Below are 21,411 nucleotides of genomic sequence, written 5' to 3'. Positions count from 1 at the left end.
CAATCATTTTTACGGAGATACATCTACAACAGCAGAAGAAATTTTTGACAACGCGTATAATGCATAAGAGAACCAAGGAGTGGGGTTAGATATTCTCTTTAAAAATAGTTTTTAAAGAATAAATAAAACTTAGCTAGCCATATTTTATGTAAATGCCGCCTTAATTGTTAAATCTACATTTTATATTTTTCTAATCCAACCAAATTTTATTTTAACTCTTATTTGATGTGTTTTATTTTATACATTAAAAATTTCTAATTTTTTCTAATAATTATAAAAATAAATTCAATAATTTTTTTTAAAATTTTGGTTATATCCTAAAAATATATATATTAAATAAGCTTTATTATTTTTCTTTACCTCTATCCTAAATTCAACCTATTTTTTAGTTGAGTTAATTAAGTACTTAGGGCTAGATTCAAATCCGTGATTAAAATTGTTGATACAATGACTTAAAATAACTTTGAAAACAAAATGTCAAACAATATTTAATTTTATTTCCTTTCTTAAAATAGTTTCTTCAGTACTTCCTGCTAAACGGCGCTGGGTTGAGTGCAAAAAATCAACCACATCACTGCATCATTCTACGATGATTCGGTCGCCGATCGTGCTTCACGATGAACTCATCGCCGAAATACTTTCCATTCTTCCCGTCAAATCTCTTCTTCAATTTAAGTGTGTCTGTAAGTCTTGGAAAACTCTCATCTCCGATTCCGCCTTCATCAAATTGCACCTCAAGAGATCAGCAACACAAATTCCGATGTTTGCAATAATCTTGGATCGCTTGAAGATTACTCCTGGCGAGTCTCCCGACGGTAATGACGATGAATATGAAGAGAATTTCAGTGTTTTTCCATATCCTACTCGTAGTTTACTGGATAATTCCTCAATCACCCTTTTTGACGATCCTTACTATGATGTGGAAAACAAAGGGTGCTCTAATGTATTTGCTTCCTGTAATGGATTGATTCTCTTGGCCAGTGTTATCTTCACCCGTCCCCATAAAAAGTACTGGTTTCAATTGTGGAATCCAGCCACCAAGACAATATCTAAAAAGTTTGGATATTTTTGTGCTTTTCAATATCAAAGTTTCACCTTTGGGCTTGGATTTGATGATTCAACAGACACTTATAAAGTGGTGGTGGCGTCCCGTTACATTGGTAATCAACTGAAATCTAATGTGAGAGTTCTTAGCTTCGGTGATGATGTTTGGAGAAGCATTGGAAGTTTTCCGGTTGTTCCTCTTCCTTTTGAACTCAATAACTATAATATCCATGATGGTGTGTATGTTAGTGGTGCTGTTAACTGGTTGGCTATTCGCAACAACATTGACTACCATAGTTGGATTAATATGAAACTCACGATTAATAAGACTATCACAGTTGAACATTTTGTTATTGTTTCTCTTGATTTGAGGACTGAGACGTATAATCAATATCTTTTGCCCCTTGATTTTGACGAAGTACCGTCGGCTCAACCAATCATTAGTGTTTTAGGGGGTTGCCTATGTTTTTCTTATTCTTATAAGGAAACTGATTTTGTTATATGGCAGATGAAAAAATTTGGAGTTGAAGATTCTTGGACTCAATTTCTTAAAGTTAGTTATCAAAATCTTCAAATAGATTATGACTTGAGTGGCTATATGAAATATCATTTTCAATTGATACCGTTGCTTCTTTTCGAAGATTGTGATACACTTATGATTAGGAGCTCTCAAAACTTTGAAGCAATTCTCTATAATTGGAGGGATAATAGAGTAAAGCAAATAAAAGTTACTGCAACAACAAAAGATTTTGAATTTTGGGACCCTGTTAATTATGTTGAAAGTTTAGTTCGGATTAATTAAAAGTAAGTTTCTCTTATGATTTACTTGTTTGAATTCGTGTGTTCTTTTTAGAATAATGGATGTTGTGGCATTGAATTCTCATTTTTACATTTTGCGGAATTTCATTTTGCCAAAATCTTTTTTTGTTTAAAATTCAATCGTTGAGATTTCAGTATCCTTTATACTACCCCTTAAAACCATTTTGCTTATAATTTCTTTTTATAATTTTCTTAAACTTAGTTGTTGTCTAGATAAAATATGAAGTTTAATCAATCAACTATAAGAGTGATCAATGAAAATTAATAATTAGTGTATCCACAAGTTTTTTTAGTTGATGGATATCTATAGATTAAAAGCTCAAATGACTAATCTATTTTTTTCTCTACTAGCTTGAAACCATTAATATTGTGAACAATTTTCTTAAATAACTTTCAGTTTTCCATGACTAACCTTTGATGTAATTAAGAAACGTTCTCAAATAAAATCTTTAACCTGAATCAAGAGAAGCAAAATGAACTTTTCCAGTGGAAAAAAAATCTATTAGTTAAGGCATTTGAATCTATAGCTTGTATTTAATTTTAAAGAAATCTAGCAAAATAATCTAGTGGTGTCCAGTCAACTCATGCGATGTTGTTGGTTGATATATAACGGCACAAAAATGTGTGCTTTCCTATCTATATGTCCACAATGGTTTTATACAGTGCAAGCAAATATATGGAATCAACTATAGTTGTCCCATGAATGAGTAGGTACGCAATCAACTATAAAATATTTGATAGTTACTCGTATTTCAATGTTGTTCTTGTGGCTGATTTGCTCAGGTGGAATCAAGGTTTTCGGTTGTGGCTTCAGGTGTAAATCATCAAGTTTTATCAAGAGAGCTTCAACATACATCATTGGTATGGCTTCTTACTCGATATCATTGGTATTTCCCGTGTTATATGTTGTGTTCACAACTAAATTGTTTTGTTGTTTTAGATTATATCAACTTGTATAGTGTTAGATAATTGCTAATAGGTTGGGTTTAAGAGTTGTTTATATGGTGAGCTTATAGTCAAACTTTATAAGTTATAATACACATTATCCCTTGACTGACAAAAAAAAATTGTAGTAAAATAATATAGGTTACTTTCATCTAGACCGCCTTCAAAGAGCACTTGATTAGATGCTCGGGAATTAATAAAGCAATGGTTAGGATGAAATTTAAGATAGACCATAATTTTTTTAGAGAACTTGGAAACAGATATTAAGTTTCGAGTAATGTAAGGAACAAAAAGCAAGTCATTGAGTTTTAATAAGTGATTTGACATAAAAGTAGAAGCAAACGAAGAACATCCTATTGACTTGACCTCTACACATTGTCTATAACCAATTATAACCTTGTTTGGTCCTACATTTGATGCAATAATTTTTAAATGCAAAAGTTGTGAGATGTTATATGATGAGAAGTACCCCAGTTTGCAAACCAAGCTTGTTTTTCAAGATCGTGAGGTATTTGCAGTTGCTCATGGTGTGCTAAGTAGGTTGTCCAACCTGCCTGCGATACTCTGTTGGATCTTGCAAAGGGGTGCCATCAGTTGAATCTTGCAAAGGGGTGCCATCAGTTGATTGTATTCGAGTGTCACGAGCCGTTGAGTATTAAGCTGGTTTGCAATCGAGTAAGCCAGTGTTGGAGAGCAGATCAAACGTATATTTCCTCTGTTAAATGTTTATACCAGAGACATTCCTGGATACTTGAAGTCCTAAAGAAATACTTCAATGTGCCAAGGTCCTTAATTTTGAAATGATGATGCGGAATGACTTTTGTGTTATTAATGATGTTTATATTATTGTGTGCAAACAGAAGATCATTGACATATATTAAAATGCATTGTTTGAAATTATGTTTGAGTAAAAATGTAGATAACTTGTCAAACTGTTGTCGTCTGGATTTTTTAATTTAAACAATAGATATTTGAGAAGTTTACATGTTTGATTTGGAGAGGTGGATGTTATATCTTTAGGTAAACTCATGTACAATTCCTCGTCAAAATCACCATTTAAAAAGACATCATGCACATCCAATTGGTGTAAATATAAATTCAAATAATATGCAAGGGCAAGAAGTAACCTTACAGACGTTTGTTTCGCACCAGGTGAAAAAGTGTCAAGAAAATCAATACCTTAGATTTGTTTGAAATCTTGAGCAACTAATCTTGCTTTATACCGTTCTATGGTACCATCTGAGTTGAATTTAGTTTTGTATACCCACTTACCTCCTATGGCTTTCTTGCCAGGAGGAAGAGTGGTGAACGACCATGTGTTATTAGTTAGACGATAGGAATGGTCTAGAGGGGGTGAATAGACCACCTTTTTCCGACTTAAGAAAATTTTAGCTTTTGAAACGTGACTTCCCTGAATCACTTAATCGTCTCCGAGCGATCGCGTTATCGGGGACCAGATATGTGCAATAAACCGAACGAATGAAAAACGGCGAATAATGAATTACGTTTTAACGAATTTATCAATTACGTCAATTACACACTTAATAGTATATTACTCACAATGAACGTTTATCCCAAAATTTGAACAAAAATTGGTTGAGGAATTTTATCGAACACTTGGTGATCGATATTTACCAAACCTTAATTTGTGTTCAACAATGGAAATTTAACAAAACGAATAGAAACAAGATAGAAGTAAGAACGATAAAGAACACGAGATTTGTTAAGAAATTCAAGTGGAGCAAGAGTGAGCCTACACTTTACATCAAGTCCCAAGGTCAGTACACTCTCTTACTCTCTCTATATGTAGACGACCTTATCTACACGGGAAACAATACTAAGATGATGATGGAGTTCAAAGAAGACATGATGAAGACCTTTGAGATGACCGACCTTGGTTTGATGAGTTACTTCCTCGATATAGAGGTAAGTCAGAGAAATGAAGGGATAGTCATCTCGCAAAAGAAATACACAGAAGGCTTACTTAAGAAATTCAAGATGTACGGTTGCAAACCTGTCGCTACTCCACTCATAAAAAAATGAGAAACTACAAAAGAATGATGGAGCACCAGAAGCTGATGCATCTAAATACAGAAGCCTAATTTGAAGTCTTCTATATTTAACAGCTACACAGCCAGATATAATGTATGCTACAAGTATTCTATCAAGATTCATGCAAAGCCCAAGTCAAATACACTTTGGAGCAGGAAAAAGAATTTTGAGGTATCTTCAAGGAACAAAAGAGTTCGGTATATGGTACACTACCAAAACGAACTACGGATTACTTGGCTACACCGACAGTGATTGGGCAGGTTCACTAGATGACATGAAGAGCACCTCTGGCTATGTTTTCTCTCTAGGATCAAGAATTTTTTCTTGGGCGTCAAAGAAGCAAGCTACAGTTGCACAATCAACAGCAGAAGCAGAGTACGTGGCAGCTGCTGAAGCAACAAGTCAAGCTATATGGCTTCGCAGGATACTCGAAGACATGGGAGAAAAACAAGATGAGCCTACTAAGATCAACTGTGACAACAAATCAGCAATTGCAATGGCAAAAAATCCAGTGCATCACAGCAGAACAAAACACATAGCAATCAAGTATCACTTTATCAGAGAAGCTGAAGCAACTAAAGAGATCAAACTCGACTACTGCAGGACACAAGATCAAATTGCAGATATATTCACGAAAGCGTTGGCGAGACCAAGATTTGAAGAGCTACGAGCTATGCTTGGAGTCACGGAAATTTGCATCAAGGAGGAGTGTTGAAATTGCTACAAATTTCTAGAATATTCTAAATATAATATGTATGAAGATGGTAGAATATCCTAGAATTATAGTGTATAAGAATATGGTAGAATAATCTAGAACTATAGTGTGAATGGATATGGTAGATCAATCTAGAATTATAAGTGTATGTAAAATATAGAATAACCTAGAATCATCATGATACTAATCTATCATGAGAATTCTAGAAAGAACTAAAGAGATGTAGAAATATTCACCACCATTGAGAGGTTGGTGACTTGAGCCTATGAATAGGTAATTGCTATCTTGTAATTCATCATCCAAGAAATCAATGACATAGCCTTCTTTCTAAACAACTCTCTAAAACTATCTTTTATCAACTATCAACTAATCAACTACTAACAAAAATCTTCAACTGCAATATCCTTATTAGTTGTGATATTCTTATTGATAAAACTACGGTAACGAAGTTAAAAGCACCACTCAAATACACACCACTATAGTCATAATTATTGAAATAAAATTCTCCATATTCCAAATTAAAAGGAACAACCGGAAAACTTTCAATATTTCTCCAAACATCATCACCGATACTAAATATTCTCACCTCAGTTTTCAGTTGATTAATGAAACGGGATGCCACCACTTTATAAGTGTTTGTTGAATAATCAAAACCGAACACAAAGCCGAAATGATGATTTTGAAAATCACAAAAATATCCAATTCTTTTAGATATTATCTTGGTGGCTGGATTCCACAATCGAAACCAGTACTCTTTACGGGGACCGATGAAGGAACTACCAGCGAATCAATCCATTACAGGAATCAAGTGCATTAAAGCACCCTTTGTTTTCCACATAATAGTAAGGATCATCGAAAAGGGTGAATGAGGGATTATCAAATAAAGTACTTATGGTATATGGAACTACACTGGAACCCCGATCGTAGTCCTCGTCGTACCCGTTGGGAGACTCTATGGGAATAATCTTCAAGTGAAGCATGATTAGTACGAACATAGGATTTTGTGTTGCTGATCTCTTTAGGTGCAATTTGACGAAGGCAGAGTCGGAAATGAGAGTTCTCCAAGATTTACGGACACACTTAAATCGAAGAAGATATTTGACGGGAAGATAGGAAAGTAATTCGGTGATGAGTTCATCGGGAAGAACAACCGGCGACGGATGCATGATAGAAAGATGTAGTGATGCGGTTGATTATTTGCAATCAACCCAGCGCCGTTGTGGTTTAAGGTTGAAACCCTAATGAATCCATGCAAAACAAAACAAAACAAATAAAAAATAACTGTTGAAGGAGCTAAAGCATATAATAACGTGCTCAATCAATTTTTAAAAGTCATAATCAACAGCTAAAGGTGTGGAAACACAACCTTTTCTAGTAATGGGAATGCAATATAACTACGCTTAACGATGGGAGTATTTATTTGAAATATTTAAGGCCTTTATTATTGTGTTTTTAATTATAGTTTTTTTAAACTACTTTTTAAATCAATTTTTAAAAGTCATTTTTACAATAAAAATTATGTTATGAATAATTGGATGATTTGTGTCTCAATAACTTCATTCCTTATTTAATCCATTTGTATTTACTATATTGTCTATACGATGTCTTATAAATAGGACCAATCTCATTGTATACGATTTCACTGATGAAATAATACAGAATCATTATATCTTTCTCTCTTTTCTTTTGTCTTCTTTTTCCTTATAACACGTTATTAGCACGAAACTCTACCAAATTTTTATAAGAGGTAATATCAATTTATTATTTTATTCTTTTTAATTTTCATAACCTGTGTAAGTTTCTATAATATAATTTATTAAATTATATCAATAATCTCTGAAGGATTACAAAACAATGTGTTTGGTATATAGTTCATGAAGAACTTACTATGCATCCCAGAAGGATTGCAAAAAGAATATTAAAATATCCCTGAAATATTTCATAAAGATTGTTTGGTTATATCGATCTTAAAATTTGTAATTTGTAATACGTTCATAAAAAGATTGTCATTTCAGAAGAATGACACCAATTATTTTACCGCATACCAAAAGAATGGTTATGGTTATATTTTTTAGATTGTTTATAACAAACATTTTAATTCATCCCAGAAGGATGATTATATATTTTAGATCATCGTTTATAACAAATATTTTAATTCATCCCAGAAGGATGATTATATTTTTTTAGATCATCGTTTATAATATTAACGAATCACAGAAGATATGATCTATAATATTAATGAATCCTAGAAGGATTTCATCAATTATATATTTTAAAAAATATATATATAATCAATAATAGTGAAGTATCTCAAAAGGAGATAGTAAAAAAAAAAACTAGATTTAGTTTTCATAACACATTTTCAACTTAGAATAGATAGAGAGAGCTCAAGAGAAGATAAGAGAAAGAGGAGAAAGATAAAACTAGAAGAAGAAGGAGATTCAACCTAAGGTAAGGAGGAGAATCCTCATTATTTTGGGTATATATGTATGCAATTGGTAGTTGTATACTTAGGTTGTTCATCTCTCTACTTCATATATTTCAAATGTTAGGGTCAGTGTTTAATCCATGAGATTTTGGAATTAAATCATGTTTTTATGTCGCTTTAATGTTAACACATGAATAGAAACATGATTAGAAACCTTACATATGTGATTAATTGCTGTTTTGATGAGTTTTTGTTGGTTAAAACAAAATTTGGAAAATGCTGTCAAAATCTAGTTTTTCTCCAAATACGCAGAGCACGCGTCGCACGGTAGAAGGCGTGCGTAGCACCTAAGTGGGCGCGTAGCGCATCCTGCTATGTAATTTTGTGATTTTTGATTCTTTGTTCATATTTCGAGGGCTTTGGTCTTGTTCGGATTGGAAGCGTGGTTCTGATTCTTGAGTATGGAATCGGGAGCGGTGAGCTTGATACTCACATGGTACCACATGCATGAGTCACATTACTTATATTTGGAGTCACATTGAGTTTACTATGTGATATTTGGATTAATGTGTGCTTATGTGATAATTGGAGATTGTGTTGTGCGCAATAATTGTAGAACTCATTAATTGTGAAGTGTGATGAATTGTTGTATTGTAATAATACTTTATTCATTGTACATATTATATGTATTAATTATGATGTGAATTCTCACCCTTCTGTTTGAATGATGTTCTATGCGACATCGTGCATGTTCCAACGAGTAGTGTACTTGCATGAGGATTTAGCCGAGGAGCTTATCGTTTATTTCATTTTGATTTAGGTAGCGAGTCAATGCTTTGATCATGTAACACTATGGGGTATTTGAGCTCATGTTTTGGATGTTGGATTATTGTTATCTTTATTGTATTCGACATGGTATTTTGGATATATTATGTTGATGGCTATGTTGCCTATTGTAGGATTCATATGACATTTAATGAGATGATAATGTTATTATGATTTTGGTAGTTGATTATAGTATGAGATATGATCCTTGAAATGCTTGAGAATTTATTTTCTGTTGCAATATGCATATTGATGAAACATGAAGTTTTCAAATTGTGTTATAAATATGATCAGGTGCGTGTTTGTACGTTTTTCTTTGATTTTCATTATTATGGAAAAAACTTATGATGCCCTTTTATTATATGCATGTTATATTACTATGTGAACGTATGCTATTGTTTGGGGGTTAAAAAAGGGGTGTTACAGCGAGGACATCCTGGAACCATGGCTCGGTAGGCTGCACGAGAGATGCAATCTTCCGGCCGTGGTTGTAGAACTTCTGAGGATCCCTATCCTAAAATTTTCCAAAAAAAAAACGCTGTTAATAATAAGCAAAGTTATAAATAATTAATCAGAAACTGAGGACAAAAAGTAATAAGTAATAATTTTAAGAAGTTTTACATCTTCGTCCCAGATATGGTTGGCTGAATGATCTGCATACCCTGTCAACAGGGATAAATCTGAAGGACCCCCTGGGTAAACGACAGGCACCTCAGTCGCACCAGTCTCCTCGTACGGCTCAGGAGGTGGCACCAGAGATCTAGCATCCTTCTGCGGGCAGAGGGCATCTGCGAGGAACCCTCACCATCATCCCGAGGCCTCCGAGATGAGAGAGTAGATGTGTAAGGCCCCTCTGCTAGAACAGATGTAACATGTACATCTGTTGGAACGGGGGTATTAGGTGCATCTGCTGGAACGACGGATCCATCTATCACTTATGACAAGACCTGCATTCGTGCATGTCGCACATAGGCATGTTGTGATATCCTCCCAGATATAATGCGATCTGGATGGTCGGTCATAATGTCTGCATTGTATTACAAATAAAATCGAGTTAGATACAATTTAGTTATAAAAAAGAAAAGAAAAAACAAATTTACTTCCGTACGTACAAATACGAAAATCTTTCGTAGATGTATCTACGGAACAAGCTTACATTTCAAAAAACCGGGTTTGTTCTGTAGTTGCATCTATGAAACTACCTAATGTTTCATTTTTTTCATAGATGCTTACAGAACGTACTGAAACTCCAAGGACGCGACAATGACGTTTTTCAGTGTTCAAGAGGCTTAAAAAACACCATTTTGGCTGCTTGATCGTACGTTTTACACATTCAAAAATACCTAAATTGTCTCAAAACGATGTTTCTAAAAATATCCAATCATTTTTACAGAGATTCATCTACAAAAGCATGAGACATTTTTGACAACACGCATAATGCATAAGAGAACCAAGGAGTGGGGTTAGAGTTTTTCTTTAAAAATAGTTTTTAAAGAATAAATAAAACTTGACCATATTAATGCCGCCTTAATTGTTAAATCTACATTTTATATTTTTCTAATCCAACCAAATTTTAGTTTTAACTCTTATTTGATGTGTTTTATTTTAGACATCAAAAATTTCTAATTTTTTCTAATAATTATAAAAATAAATTCAATAATTTTTTTTTTAAATTTTTGGTTATATCCTAAAAAAAATATAGGCTTAATTGCAATTTTGGTCCCATGCAATTTTGAGGGTTTTGGTCCCCCTACAAATTCGAAGATAATTTTAAATGAAATGACGCTCATATTGATGATGTATCAATGTCAATTCAGCAGTGAGATGTTCAAAAAAAACTAATTTTATTTAAGATTTATGTTAAACATGTCATCAATGCGAGTTTCATTTCATGAAAAATTGCATTCGAATTTACAAGGGGACCAAAATCCTCAAAAAAATTAAAATAAAGGGACTAAAATTCAGGATTTTAAAATACGGGACCAAAACTAAAAAAAATAATAATATGGAGTAGATTAAGTACGAGCGGGCTAGATTCAAATCCGTGATTAAAATTGTTGATACAATCACTTAAAATAACTTTGAAAAAAAAAACGCAAACAAATATCACTTTTATTTCCTTTCTTAAAATAGTTTTTAAAAACCTAGGCCCTTATTTATATTAGCAGGTTTCTTCAGTACTTCCTGCTATACGGCGCTGGGTTGAGTGCAAAAAATCAACCACATCACTGCATCATTCTACGATGATTCGGTCGCCGATCGTGCTTCCCGATGAACTCATCGCCGAAATACTTTCCATTCTTCCCGTAAAATCTCTTCTTCAATTTAAGTGTGTCTGTAACTCTTGGAAAACTCTCATCTCCGATTCCGCCTTCATCAAATTGCACCTCAAGAGATCAGCAACACAAATTCCGATGTTTGCAATAATCTTGGATCGCTTGAAGATTACTCCTGGCGAGTCTCCCGACGGTAATGACGATGAATATGAAGAGAATTTCAGCGTTTTTCCATATCCTACTCGTAGTTTACTCGATAATTCCTCAATCACCCTTTTTGACGATCCTTACTATGATGTGGAAAACAAAGAGTGCTCTAATGTATTTGCATCCTGTAATGGATTGTTTCTTTTGGCCAGTGTTATCTTCACCGGTCCCCATAAAAAGTACTGGTTTCAATTGTGGAATCCAGCCACCAAGACAATATCTAAAAAGTTTGGATATTTTTGTGCTATTCAATATCAAAGTTTCACCTTTGGACTTGGATTTGATGATTCAACAGACACTTATAAAGTGGTGGTGGCGTCCGGTTACATTGGTAATCAACTGAAATCTAATGTGAGAGTTCTTAGTTTCGGTGATGATGTTTGGAGAAGCATTGAAAGTTTTCCGGTTGTTCCTCTTCATTTTTACCCCAATAACTATAATATGGATGATGGTGTGTATGTTAGTGGTGCTGTTAACTGGTTGGCTATTCGCAACAACATTGACTACCATAGTTGGATCAATAAGACTATCACAATTAATAAGACTATCACCGTTGAAGATTTTGTTATTGTTTCTCTTGATTTGAGGACTGAGATGTATAATCAATATCTTTTGCCCCTTGATTTTGACGAAGTGCCGTCAGCTCAACCAATCATTAGTGTTTTAGGGGGTTGCCTGTGTTTTTCTTATTCTTATAAGGAAACTGATTTTGTTATATGGCTGAAGAAATTTGGAGTTAAAGATTCTTGGAGTCAATTTCTTAAAGTTAGTTATCAAAATCTTCAAATAGATTATGACTTGAGTGGCTATATGAAATATCATTTTCAATTGATACCGTTGCTTCTTTTCGAAGATTGTGATACACTTATGCTTAGGAGCTCTCAAAACTTTGAAGCAATTCTCTATAATTGGAGGGATAATAGAGTAAAGCAAATAAAAGTTACTGCAACAACAAAAGATTTTGAATTTTGGGACCCTGTTAATTATGTTGAAAGTTTAGTTTCAATTTATTAAAAGTAAGTTCTCTCTTATGATTTACTTGTTTGAACTCATGTGTTCTTTTTAGAATAATGGATGTTGTGGCATTGAATTCTCATATTTGCATTTTGCTGAATTTCAATTTGCCAAATTTTTTTTTTGGGTTAAAATTCAGTCGTTGAGATTTCAGTATCCTTTATACTACCCGTTAAAACCATTTTGCTTTAAGTATCCTCTATAGATAAAAAGCTCTAATGACTAATCCATTTTTTTTCTCTACTAGCTTGAAACCATTAATATTGTGAACAATTTTCTAAAATAACTTTCAGTTTTCCATGACTAACCTTTGACGTAATTAAGAAACGTGCTCAAATAAAATCTTTTATCTGAATCAAGAGAAGCAAAATGAACTTTTCCAGTGGGAAAAAAATCTAATAGTTTGTATTTCATATTAAAGAAATCTAGCAAGATAATCTAGTGGTGTCCAGTCCACTCATGCGAAGTTGTTGGTAGATGATAATGTTGTTGGTCGATATATATCAGCAGAAAAATGTGTGCTTTCTTATCTCTAAAAGGAGATAATTTTAAATCTGTCCACAATGGTTTTATACCGTGCAAGCAAAATATGTGGAAACAACTATCCCAACATGTTCATATAGTTATATACAAAGTACAACCCATATAAATGTTCTCAATATAAGCCACATGGTCAATATACAATTAACCTAAGAAGTCAATAAAAAGAATATTCACATGGTCGATTATTATGAAAACCACTTATACAAATGAACATAAATTCCAACAAGTAGTAAACCATGGAAGAGAAGCTTACTTTCAGAAAATTGAAACTAAACTTTCAACGTAATCCTTGGCATCCTTCCAACATACATGATCGCTAGTGCTATTATCGGTAATAGTTCTACTTATAATAACTTTTGTCCGCTCTACTCTTTTATGTCTCCAATTATAGAGAATTGCTTGGTTTTCTTCATTGCTTTTAAGTACTAGTGTATCACCATCTTCAGATAGAAGCAACGGCACCAATTCAAAATAATTCTTTCTCCAATCAACACTAAAGTCATGATCTATTTGAAGTTGCTGATAAGTAATTTTAAGGAATTGAAACCAAGAATCTTCAACCCCAAATTTCTTCATCTTCCATATAACAAAATCAGTTTCTTTATAAGAATAAGAAAAACAAAGACAGCTCCCTAACACACCAATCGTTGGTTCTCTAGGTGGTACTTCATCAAAACCATGTGGCATTGGATACAGCTTGTATGTCTCTGTCCCCAAATCAAGAGAAACAATAACAAACTGTTCAACTGTAATATCCTTATGGTAATGAGAATACCCAAAGTAACTGTCCATATGATTAATATGATTAATAGCCATCCAATTAAGAGTGCCACACAAATACACGCTACCATATATACTAAGACAGCCAAAGTCCAAATTAAGAGGAATGACAGGAAAACTTTCAATATTTCTCCAAACATCGCTACCCAAACTAAGAACTCTCACCTCGGTCTTCCATTCATAACAACAAACACGAGACGCCACAACTTTATAAGTACCTGTTGAATTATCACAACCAAATGCAAAACCAAAACCTTGAGGTGGAGAATTACTAAAATCATTAAAATACCCAAAAGTTTGAGATGTTGTCCTGGTGGCTGGATTCCAAACACGGAGCCAGTAGCTATCATGCCGATTGCCGCCCCAACTATCAAGACAGCATCCCGCCAAAAGAATTAGTCCATTGCATGAACCAACTATATTCGAGCATCCTTTGTCTCTCACATGATAGTAAGGATCGTCAAAAAGGGTAAATGAAGGGTTGTCGAGTAAACTGCGTATAGGGTATGGAACAACACTGTGCTCACATTCCTCGTCACTACCATATAAGGAATCTTCGGGGACATGTCTTATACGATACGTGATTAGTGTGAAGAGAGGATTTCGTGTCGCTGATCTCTTAAGATGCAATTTCACAAAATCGGGACGGGAAATAAGTGTCTTCCAATACTTACTAAGACATCTGAATCGAAGAAGCGATTTGACGGGTAGAAAGGAAAATACCTCGGTAATGAGATCGTCGGGGAGGACCACTGGTGACGGAGTCGTCCTAGGCAGGTGCAGGGATGCGGCTGACTTGATAATGAACTTAATAATGCTGTTGAAACCTAAAAGATTTGTAATGAACCTAAGAAATGCCGCTAGGTTGAGCATTGCCATTTTAACACACCCCCCGGCTACAAATAATGCAACAATCAGTTTTCTGTCCAACTCTTCATTTCTGGCAGCCCCTTAATACTGATAAGTTATGCTGCAATTTAATGACTTTATTGTTTAGTAACTTGGATAACTTTAATTCATTTTGACTAGAGATAACAGATGAGAGAAAATGATGATTACCATAGAGAAAAAGTCACAAAAGTTACTATCATATTTTTAAGAGAGAAATGAAATAGTTTTTTTCGATGCTTCCTTTTCTTTTACAAAATTAACTTTACGGATATTTTATTGAGAAAATGGGTGATGCACTGAGAGTGTAAAATAGTTTTACGCTGTCAACCAATCACAACCATGTATCTAATTAAAACTCTCTTTTATTTTAAAAAACTTTTAATGACATGGCAGATTTGTGATTTTCTATTGGATGACAGTGTAAAATTATTTTACACTGTCAGTGCATATACATTAAACCCTATTTTATTTGTATTTCTAGAAGATATAAAAAATAAAATATTTTTATAATTAATGTAATATATTTATTTATTTAATATTTGGCACAAGCTTAACCTATATATATAACTTCTCCCTAACATTATCATCCAACTATATTTTGTTGGAACAACATAAAACATAAAGCCAGAATTTTGAAGGTAGTAACAGTGGTGAAAAGAAATTTGAAAGAAGATGAATTGAGAGAGAGAGAATTATGGTAGAGAGTAATATTTTTTTTGGAGAAGCAAAAAGGGATATATTCAATAATAAAGCTCTAGCATGAGACATGCTAAGATTACATCAGTACAACATTTCTGTTACAAATTACACCTCAAACACACCAGCTCAATAGATATAATTCAACACCAATCTTCACCAAAAAACACCTAATAAACAGATTGCAGTAACTTCACTCCCGGATGCACACGAGAGAGCACTACAATCTCACCCTAAAGCTTCCAGCTTGGATATTAAATACTAGAAATCCCAAACCAGGCACGCAGAAGCATTATCGGCATTAACCGGTTCAGAACAGACATGATCACAGCAGGACAGCAACATAATTGTTAAGTTCAGAACAGACATGATCACAGCGGGGCAGCAACATTAATTTGTTAAACGGTGTCCAAGCTGCCCGAGACGATACTGCCTTTGCTAATGTTTCCGAGTCTTCCACTAGATTAATCACAGCTAAATTCTGGCAACAATATCCCTGCAGAAGGAAAATAAAGACACAGCGCCTAGTCGAGGAATAGCCTTGGATTTAAGAACCACTGGGACAAGTTACAAGCTACTGATTTATTTTTGGTATACAACCAATTCCAGGAGAGTCTCTGGACGACTTCAAGTAATTGCTCCACCGGTGTATTCTTGTTCTTGAATATGCTAGTATTTCGAGCTTTCCATATACTTCAGATGCAAGCAAACCATATGATTCTAACGCGATTAACTGATCTTCTACCACCTCCTATAAGGGCTCCGAATTGCTCGAAGTGTTCCCACCACTCATTCGGGAGCACCGCGTGCACTTTTAGGCATCTGGTAACGTGAGCCCATAAACCTGCAAAATAAGGACAACTAATGACAAAACCAACTAAAGTGCTATGCTGTTAAATTCTGTTATTTTTGAAAACTAACAGCTGTAACTGATTAGCAACAACTTGCTGAACTTTCAAAGAATCAGATTTTTAATAGCTCACAACACACCACCTCACTTTAGTTGCTCCAAGTTCATCATGCTCAAGCTCTTCAACAGTCTCTTGAACACTTCATTTGTCACACCCTTGGTCAACAAATCTACAACTTGGTCCTCGCTTCGGCAATAGCTCAATCTAAGCTTTCCATCACCAACCAATCCTCTCAAGTAATGAAACCGCATCTCAATATGCTTGCTCCTTCCGTGTGCAATCGGATTCTTCGCAAGATTTATCGCGGAAACATTATCCACAAACAGTGTGGTGGCATCATCATCACCACATCCCAATTCCTTCATAAGATTCACTAACCACATAGCTTGGCAAGCACTTAATGATACCGCAATGTACTCGGCCTCACAAGAAGAGAGTGCTACAATCGGTTCCTTCTTCGAACACCATGAGATTGGTGTACTACCGAACATAAAGATGTAACTCGCCGTAGATTTCCGATCATCTTTATCTCCGCACCAATTAGAATCGGTGTAGCCAAGTAAAGTACATTTGTGACCCATATCCGATGTGAGAAACAAAATACCACAACCAAGAGTACCTTTCACATATCTAAGGATTCTCTTGACCGCCGCCAAGTGAGACACCTTAAGTCTCTCCATGAATTTACTCGCAATACCGACACTAAAAGCCAAATTCGGTCGAGTATTGCACAAATACCGTAACGATCCAATCAAACTCCGGTAAAGTGTTGGATCCAAATCGTCCTCATCATCACTTTTGGACAGCTGAACTCTAGCCTCACAAGGTTTATTAGAAGCATTACAATGTTCCATTTCACACCTTTTCAAGATATCTAGAGCATACCTTCTTTGATGCATAAGCAGCCCCACTTTTGACTTGTTAAACTCTATGCCAAGAAAGTATCTCATGACACCAAGGTCCGTCATCTCAAACTCACTCATGAGCTCCGCTTTGAACCTTGAAATACTCTTGTCATTGCTGCCCGTAATCAAGAGATCATCAACATACAAGCAAAGTATAATAACACCATCAATAGTATCCGATCTCACATAAACACCATGTTCGGATACACACTGTTTGAAATCAGTGTCAATAAGAAAGCCGTCTATACGTTTGTTCCAAGCTCTCGGAGCTTGTTTCAAACCATACAACGCCTTGTGTAGCTTGTAGTACTTCTTCTCTTGATTTTTGATCACGAAACCGGGTGGCTTCCCCACATAAACCTCCTCATCAAGAGGACCATTCAAAAACGCAGATTTCACATCCATTTGGTAAATCACCCAATTGTTGCTATGCGCAATTCCAACAACCAAACGAATAGTCTCCAATCTAGCCACCAGTGCGAATACCTCCTCGTAGTCTATCTCATCACGTTGCAAGAACCCTTTAGCAACTAATCGAGCTTTGTACTTGATTACTTCACCTTTAGGATTTGTTTTGACTTTATAGACCCATCGCACACCAATCGGTTTCTTTCCATGTGGTAAATCGACCAACTCCCAAGTACCATTTTTTTTCAATAGATTCCAGCTCCTCTTTCATTGCACATATCCATTTAGGATCACTTAAGGCTTCCTTCTCATTTACCGGTACGTATTCGGTTATAAGTGTGAAATGAACAAAATCACCATCATTATTCACTTCATTATCTTGGAACCTCTCACAGTCTCGGAGTCTATGAGGCAAGGCTCTTTGCCTCACTGGTCTACCATTATTCACAACATCATTTTCTACTTCATTAGGTGCAGGTACAACAGCATCAAAATTCTCCGGATCAAACAAATCAACAAACTGCTGCTGTTCATCAGGGTGTAACCGATTAGCAACAAACTGCTGCTGTTGTTCACCTACTATTTCAGCAGTTTTTATTTCATCAAACTGCACATCCTGGGTTATCACGATTTTCTGATTCCTCTCATCAAATATCTTGTAACCTCTCGTAGAGTGATATCCAACAAATATCAATTTCTCACATTTATCATCCAACTTCTTTCTAAGTTAATTCGGTACATGACGATATGCAATCGATCCAAAAATGCGCAAATGATTCACACTCGGTTTGAAACCACTCCAAACCTCTTCTGGTGTAATCTTCTCCAGCTTCTTAGTAGGACACCTATTCAACAAGTAGGTGGCTGTAGACACGGCCTCACCCCACAATTCCTTAGGCAACTTCTTCCCACAAAGCATACTATGCACCATGTTCATTATTGTACGATTTTTCCTCTCGGCAACTCCGTTTTGTTGAGGCGTATATGGAGGCACCACCTCATGCATAATACCCTCAAGATCACCAAACTTCCCAAACTCACTAGACGTATATTCACCTCCACCATCCGTTTTGAGAATTTTGAGCTTCCGACCGCTTTGACGCTCCACCATGGATTTGAAACTCTTGAACACTCCAAATACCTCATCCTTCCTCTTGATAAGATATGTCCAAAGCTTCTTACTAAATTCGTCAATAAATGTAACAAAATATCGATTGCCACCATAAGTCTCTACTTGCATCGGTCCACAAACATCAGAATACACCACCTCAAGTAAGCCTTTGGTTCTTCGAACCGCATCCTTGCTAAACACATTCTTGTGTTGCTTACTCGTGACACATTCCTCACACAATTCTGTCGAAACACTAATATGTGGCAGCCCTGTTACCATTTCACTTTGTTGCAACATTTTGAGATCCCTAAAATTAAGGTGACCAAGACGGTAATGCCATAACCACTCATCTCTACTTGCCGCGGTAGCTAAACAACGATGCTCCATAACCTTTAACTCAACCTTAAAAGTTCTATTGGCGGCCATCAGCGCTTTTAGAATCAACACACCATTTGAATCTAAAACGCGTAACATCTTGTTCTCCAACCGAATTAAGTAACCTCTTTCAAGTAATTGGTCAATGCTTAAAATATTACACTTAATTCCCGATCTGTACAAGACATCTTTGATCCTAGAATGTCCACCATTCTTTCTTCCGATCAAAACATCTCCTACCCCTTCGGCTCTTAAAGTGGTGTCGTACTGTCGTCAACAAACTTTACTTTACTCTTTGCCGCTTGATTGATTTGCACAAACCAATCCTTTCGAACCGTCATATGTGTTGAACAACCGGAATCCAAGTACCACTCATCTTTACTTTGAACTCCATCACGCATGGTAAGTAATGCATTTTGATCCAAAAGCATTTTTCCACCACTTTCAGAAACTGTACAACTGCTGTCCCGCAGACTATCACTACAGTAGCTGCTGCTCGAAACATCAACAATGCCATAATTCTCTTCCGTAATCATCACAAGAAGGGTATCTTCATCATCTACCTCTTCCCTAGCAACCTTAGCCTCACCCGCATCCTTTTCCTTGCGTTTTGAGCGACAATCTTTCACAAAAAGCCCAAGCTTTTGACAATTATAACACTTCACAGAACTTTTGTCAAACGGTTTGTGGGCGCTTTGATTACCCTCTTTGGAGCTTCCTTCACCCTTTGAATTTTGTGGATCTTTTCCACCAAAATTCTTCTTAATTTTAGAAGTCCACTTCCCTTTCGATCTCTTGTTCTTCTCATGTAAACGCGCTTGCAAAGCGATCTACGCTTTGGCTTTGTCGGCACTTCTCTAATCCATCCTTTGTTCATGCGCCTCTAACGAACTTTGAAACTCATATTTGCTCAAATTTTTTAGATCCTTTGACTCCTCAATAGCCACAACAATGTTATCGAAACGTGATGTTAACGAACGCAACACTTTCGATACAACATTCTGCTCAAGGATCGTTTCGCCACATGACTTGATTTGGTTGACTAACCGGGTAATGCGTGTGATGTAATCGTTGACAGTTTCTTTGTCCTCCATTTGCGTTAACTCGAATTGACATTTGTAAGTTTGTAACCTTACCACCTTCGCTTTGACGGCACCGGCATACGCTTTCTCTAAGATTTCCCATGCTTGTTTTGCGGATTCACAATCACCAACCTTCTCAAAATTGTCGTTATCAACACACGAATGAATCAAGAATAGAGATTTGTAATCCTTCTTCTTTTCTTCCTTGTGTGTAACCCTACGAGCATTGGTAGCATCTGCCACTAACGGTCTAACTCCATTGATGACGGTCTCAAGAACCTCTTGATAACCAAACAGAACCTTCATTTGTTTCGCCCATTTGTCGTAGTTCTTCGAATCAAGATGTCATACCCCAAAATTTGCCCAAGATGTTTTTACTCACCTAACTTGCAATTGCTCAAGACAGTACAAGCTCACTCTTCTCCTAAGCACAAGATCCAAATTAGGGTTTCTGATTTAATCAAGGAATTTGAACTTCTGATACCTTAAATGGATTCCATGGTCTCTCATAAGATTCAAAGCATCCTCATGCCAAGTTTCAAGCCCTGATTCAAAAGATTGCTCACTCAATGGCCCAAACGATCAATAATCGACTGGTTGACCTAAAAGTCAAACTATGGTCAAACCACAGTCAAAACTCCTGATTTTTGGTCAACATCAATATTTTGAAGTCACATCCATCATTTGATCAAGAATTGATCATGATTCATCAAGGAAATCTCCGAAATCATCAAAACCCTAAGTTTCTAAATTAGGGTTTTAAGGAGAAAGTCAACCCAACTTTGACTGATCATATCTCTCTCATACTTTCTCAGAAATTCCCCAACCAAAGCTCATTCTCAAGGAAATTTGATTCTATACAACTTTGATGTTGGGCTCAAGGTCAAGAAATGCTTCCGCATAAGAGATATGAGCCAATACATTACAGGTCCTTCTAAAGGATCGCAAAAAGTCATTTTTTCTCAAAGCTCATAACTTGAACATGGTAAATTCAATTAAGATGAAACAAAAAGGAGGCTTTAGAGGACATCTTGAGCTTTCTAAAAAGGTCAATAACACCTTCATATGATAAAAATTGAAGGAGATACGAGGCTCAGAAGTTGGTCGATTTTCAAGAAAAATACAAAACCTTAATTGCATAATTTTGTGTTTTTGGACTAATGGGCCTAAAACATGGATTCCAAACGTGACCAGGGCCCATATATTGACTCTTAAACCAATTATTTTATTTTTATAATATTTATTATTATTTATTTGAATTTTTATTCACTTAAACATTAATAAATCATATAAAATATGAATAATTTGTTCTAAATCCAAGATTTGATTTTTTAATCAATTTCAATATGTCAAATATATGATCCTAATTTATGGCTAGAGAGGT

General features: G+C 35.4%; 3 protein-coding genes across 3 annotated transcripts; 2 read left to right on the top strand and 1 right to left on the bottom strand.

Moving 5' to 3' along the window:
• Positions 1-574: 574 nt before the first annotated feature.
• Positions 575-1,846, top strand: LOC131614390 (F-box/kelch-repeat protein At3g23880-like). The gene has a single exon (XM_058885982.1). The coding sequence runs from the start codon at positions 590-592 to the stop codon at positions 1,844-1,846; it is 1,257 nt and encodes a 418-aa protein (XP_058741965.1). The 5' UTR covers positions 575-589.
• Positions 1,847-11,071: 9,225 nt separating this feature from the next.
• LOC131614389 (F-box/kelch-repeat protein At3g23880-like) lies at positions 11,072-12,325 on the top strand. Its single transcript, XM_058885981.1, has one exon. The coding sequence runs from the start codon at positions 11,072-11,074 to the stop codon at positions 12,323-12,325; it is 1,254 nt and encodes a 417-aa protein (XP_058741964.1).
• Positions 12,326-12,995: 670 nt separating this feature from the next.
• LOC131612132 (F-box/kelch-repeat protein At3g23880-like) lies at positions 12,996-14,585 on the bottom strand. The gene has a single exon (XM_058883949.1). It carries the CDS (start codon positions 14,525-14,527, stop codon positions 13,124-13,126), a length of 1,404 nt encoding a protein of 467 aa, XP_058739932.1. The 5' UTR covers positions 14,528-14,585; the 3' UTR covers positions 12,996-13,123.
• Positions 14,586-21,411: the final 6,826 nt, after the last annotated feature.

Source organism: Vicia villosa, linkage group LG6, assembly GCF_029867415.1.
Source record: "Vicia villosa cultivar HV-30 ecotype Madison, WI linkage group LG6, Vvil1.0, whole genome shotgun sequence".
In the NCBI taxonomy this organism is placed as follows: Eukaryota; Viridiplantae; Streptophyta; class Magnoliopsida; order Fabales; family Fabaceae; genus Vicia; species Vicia villosa.
Note: the sequence above shows the minus strand (reverse complement) of the source record. Positions and strands in the feature narration are given on the sequence as shown.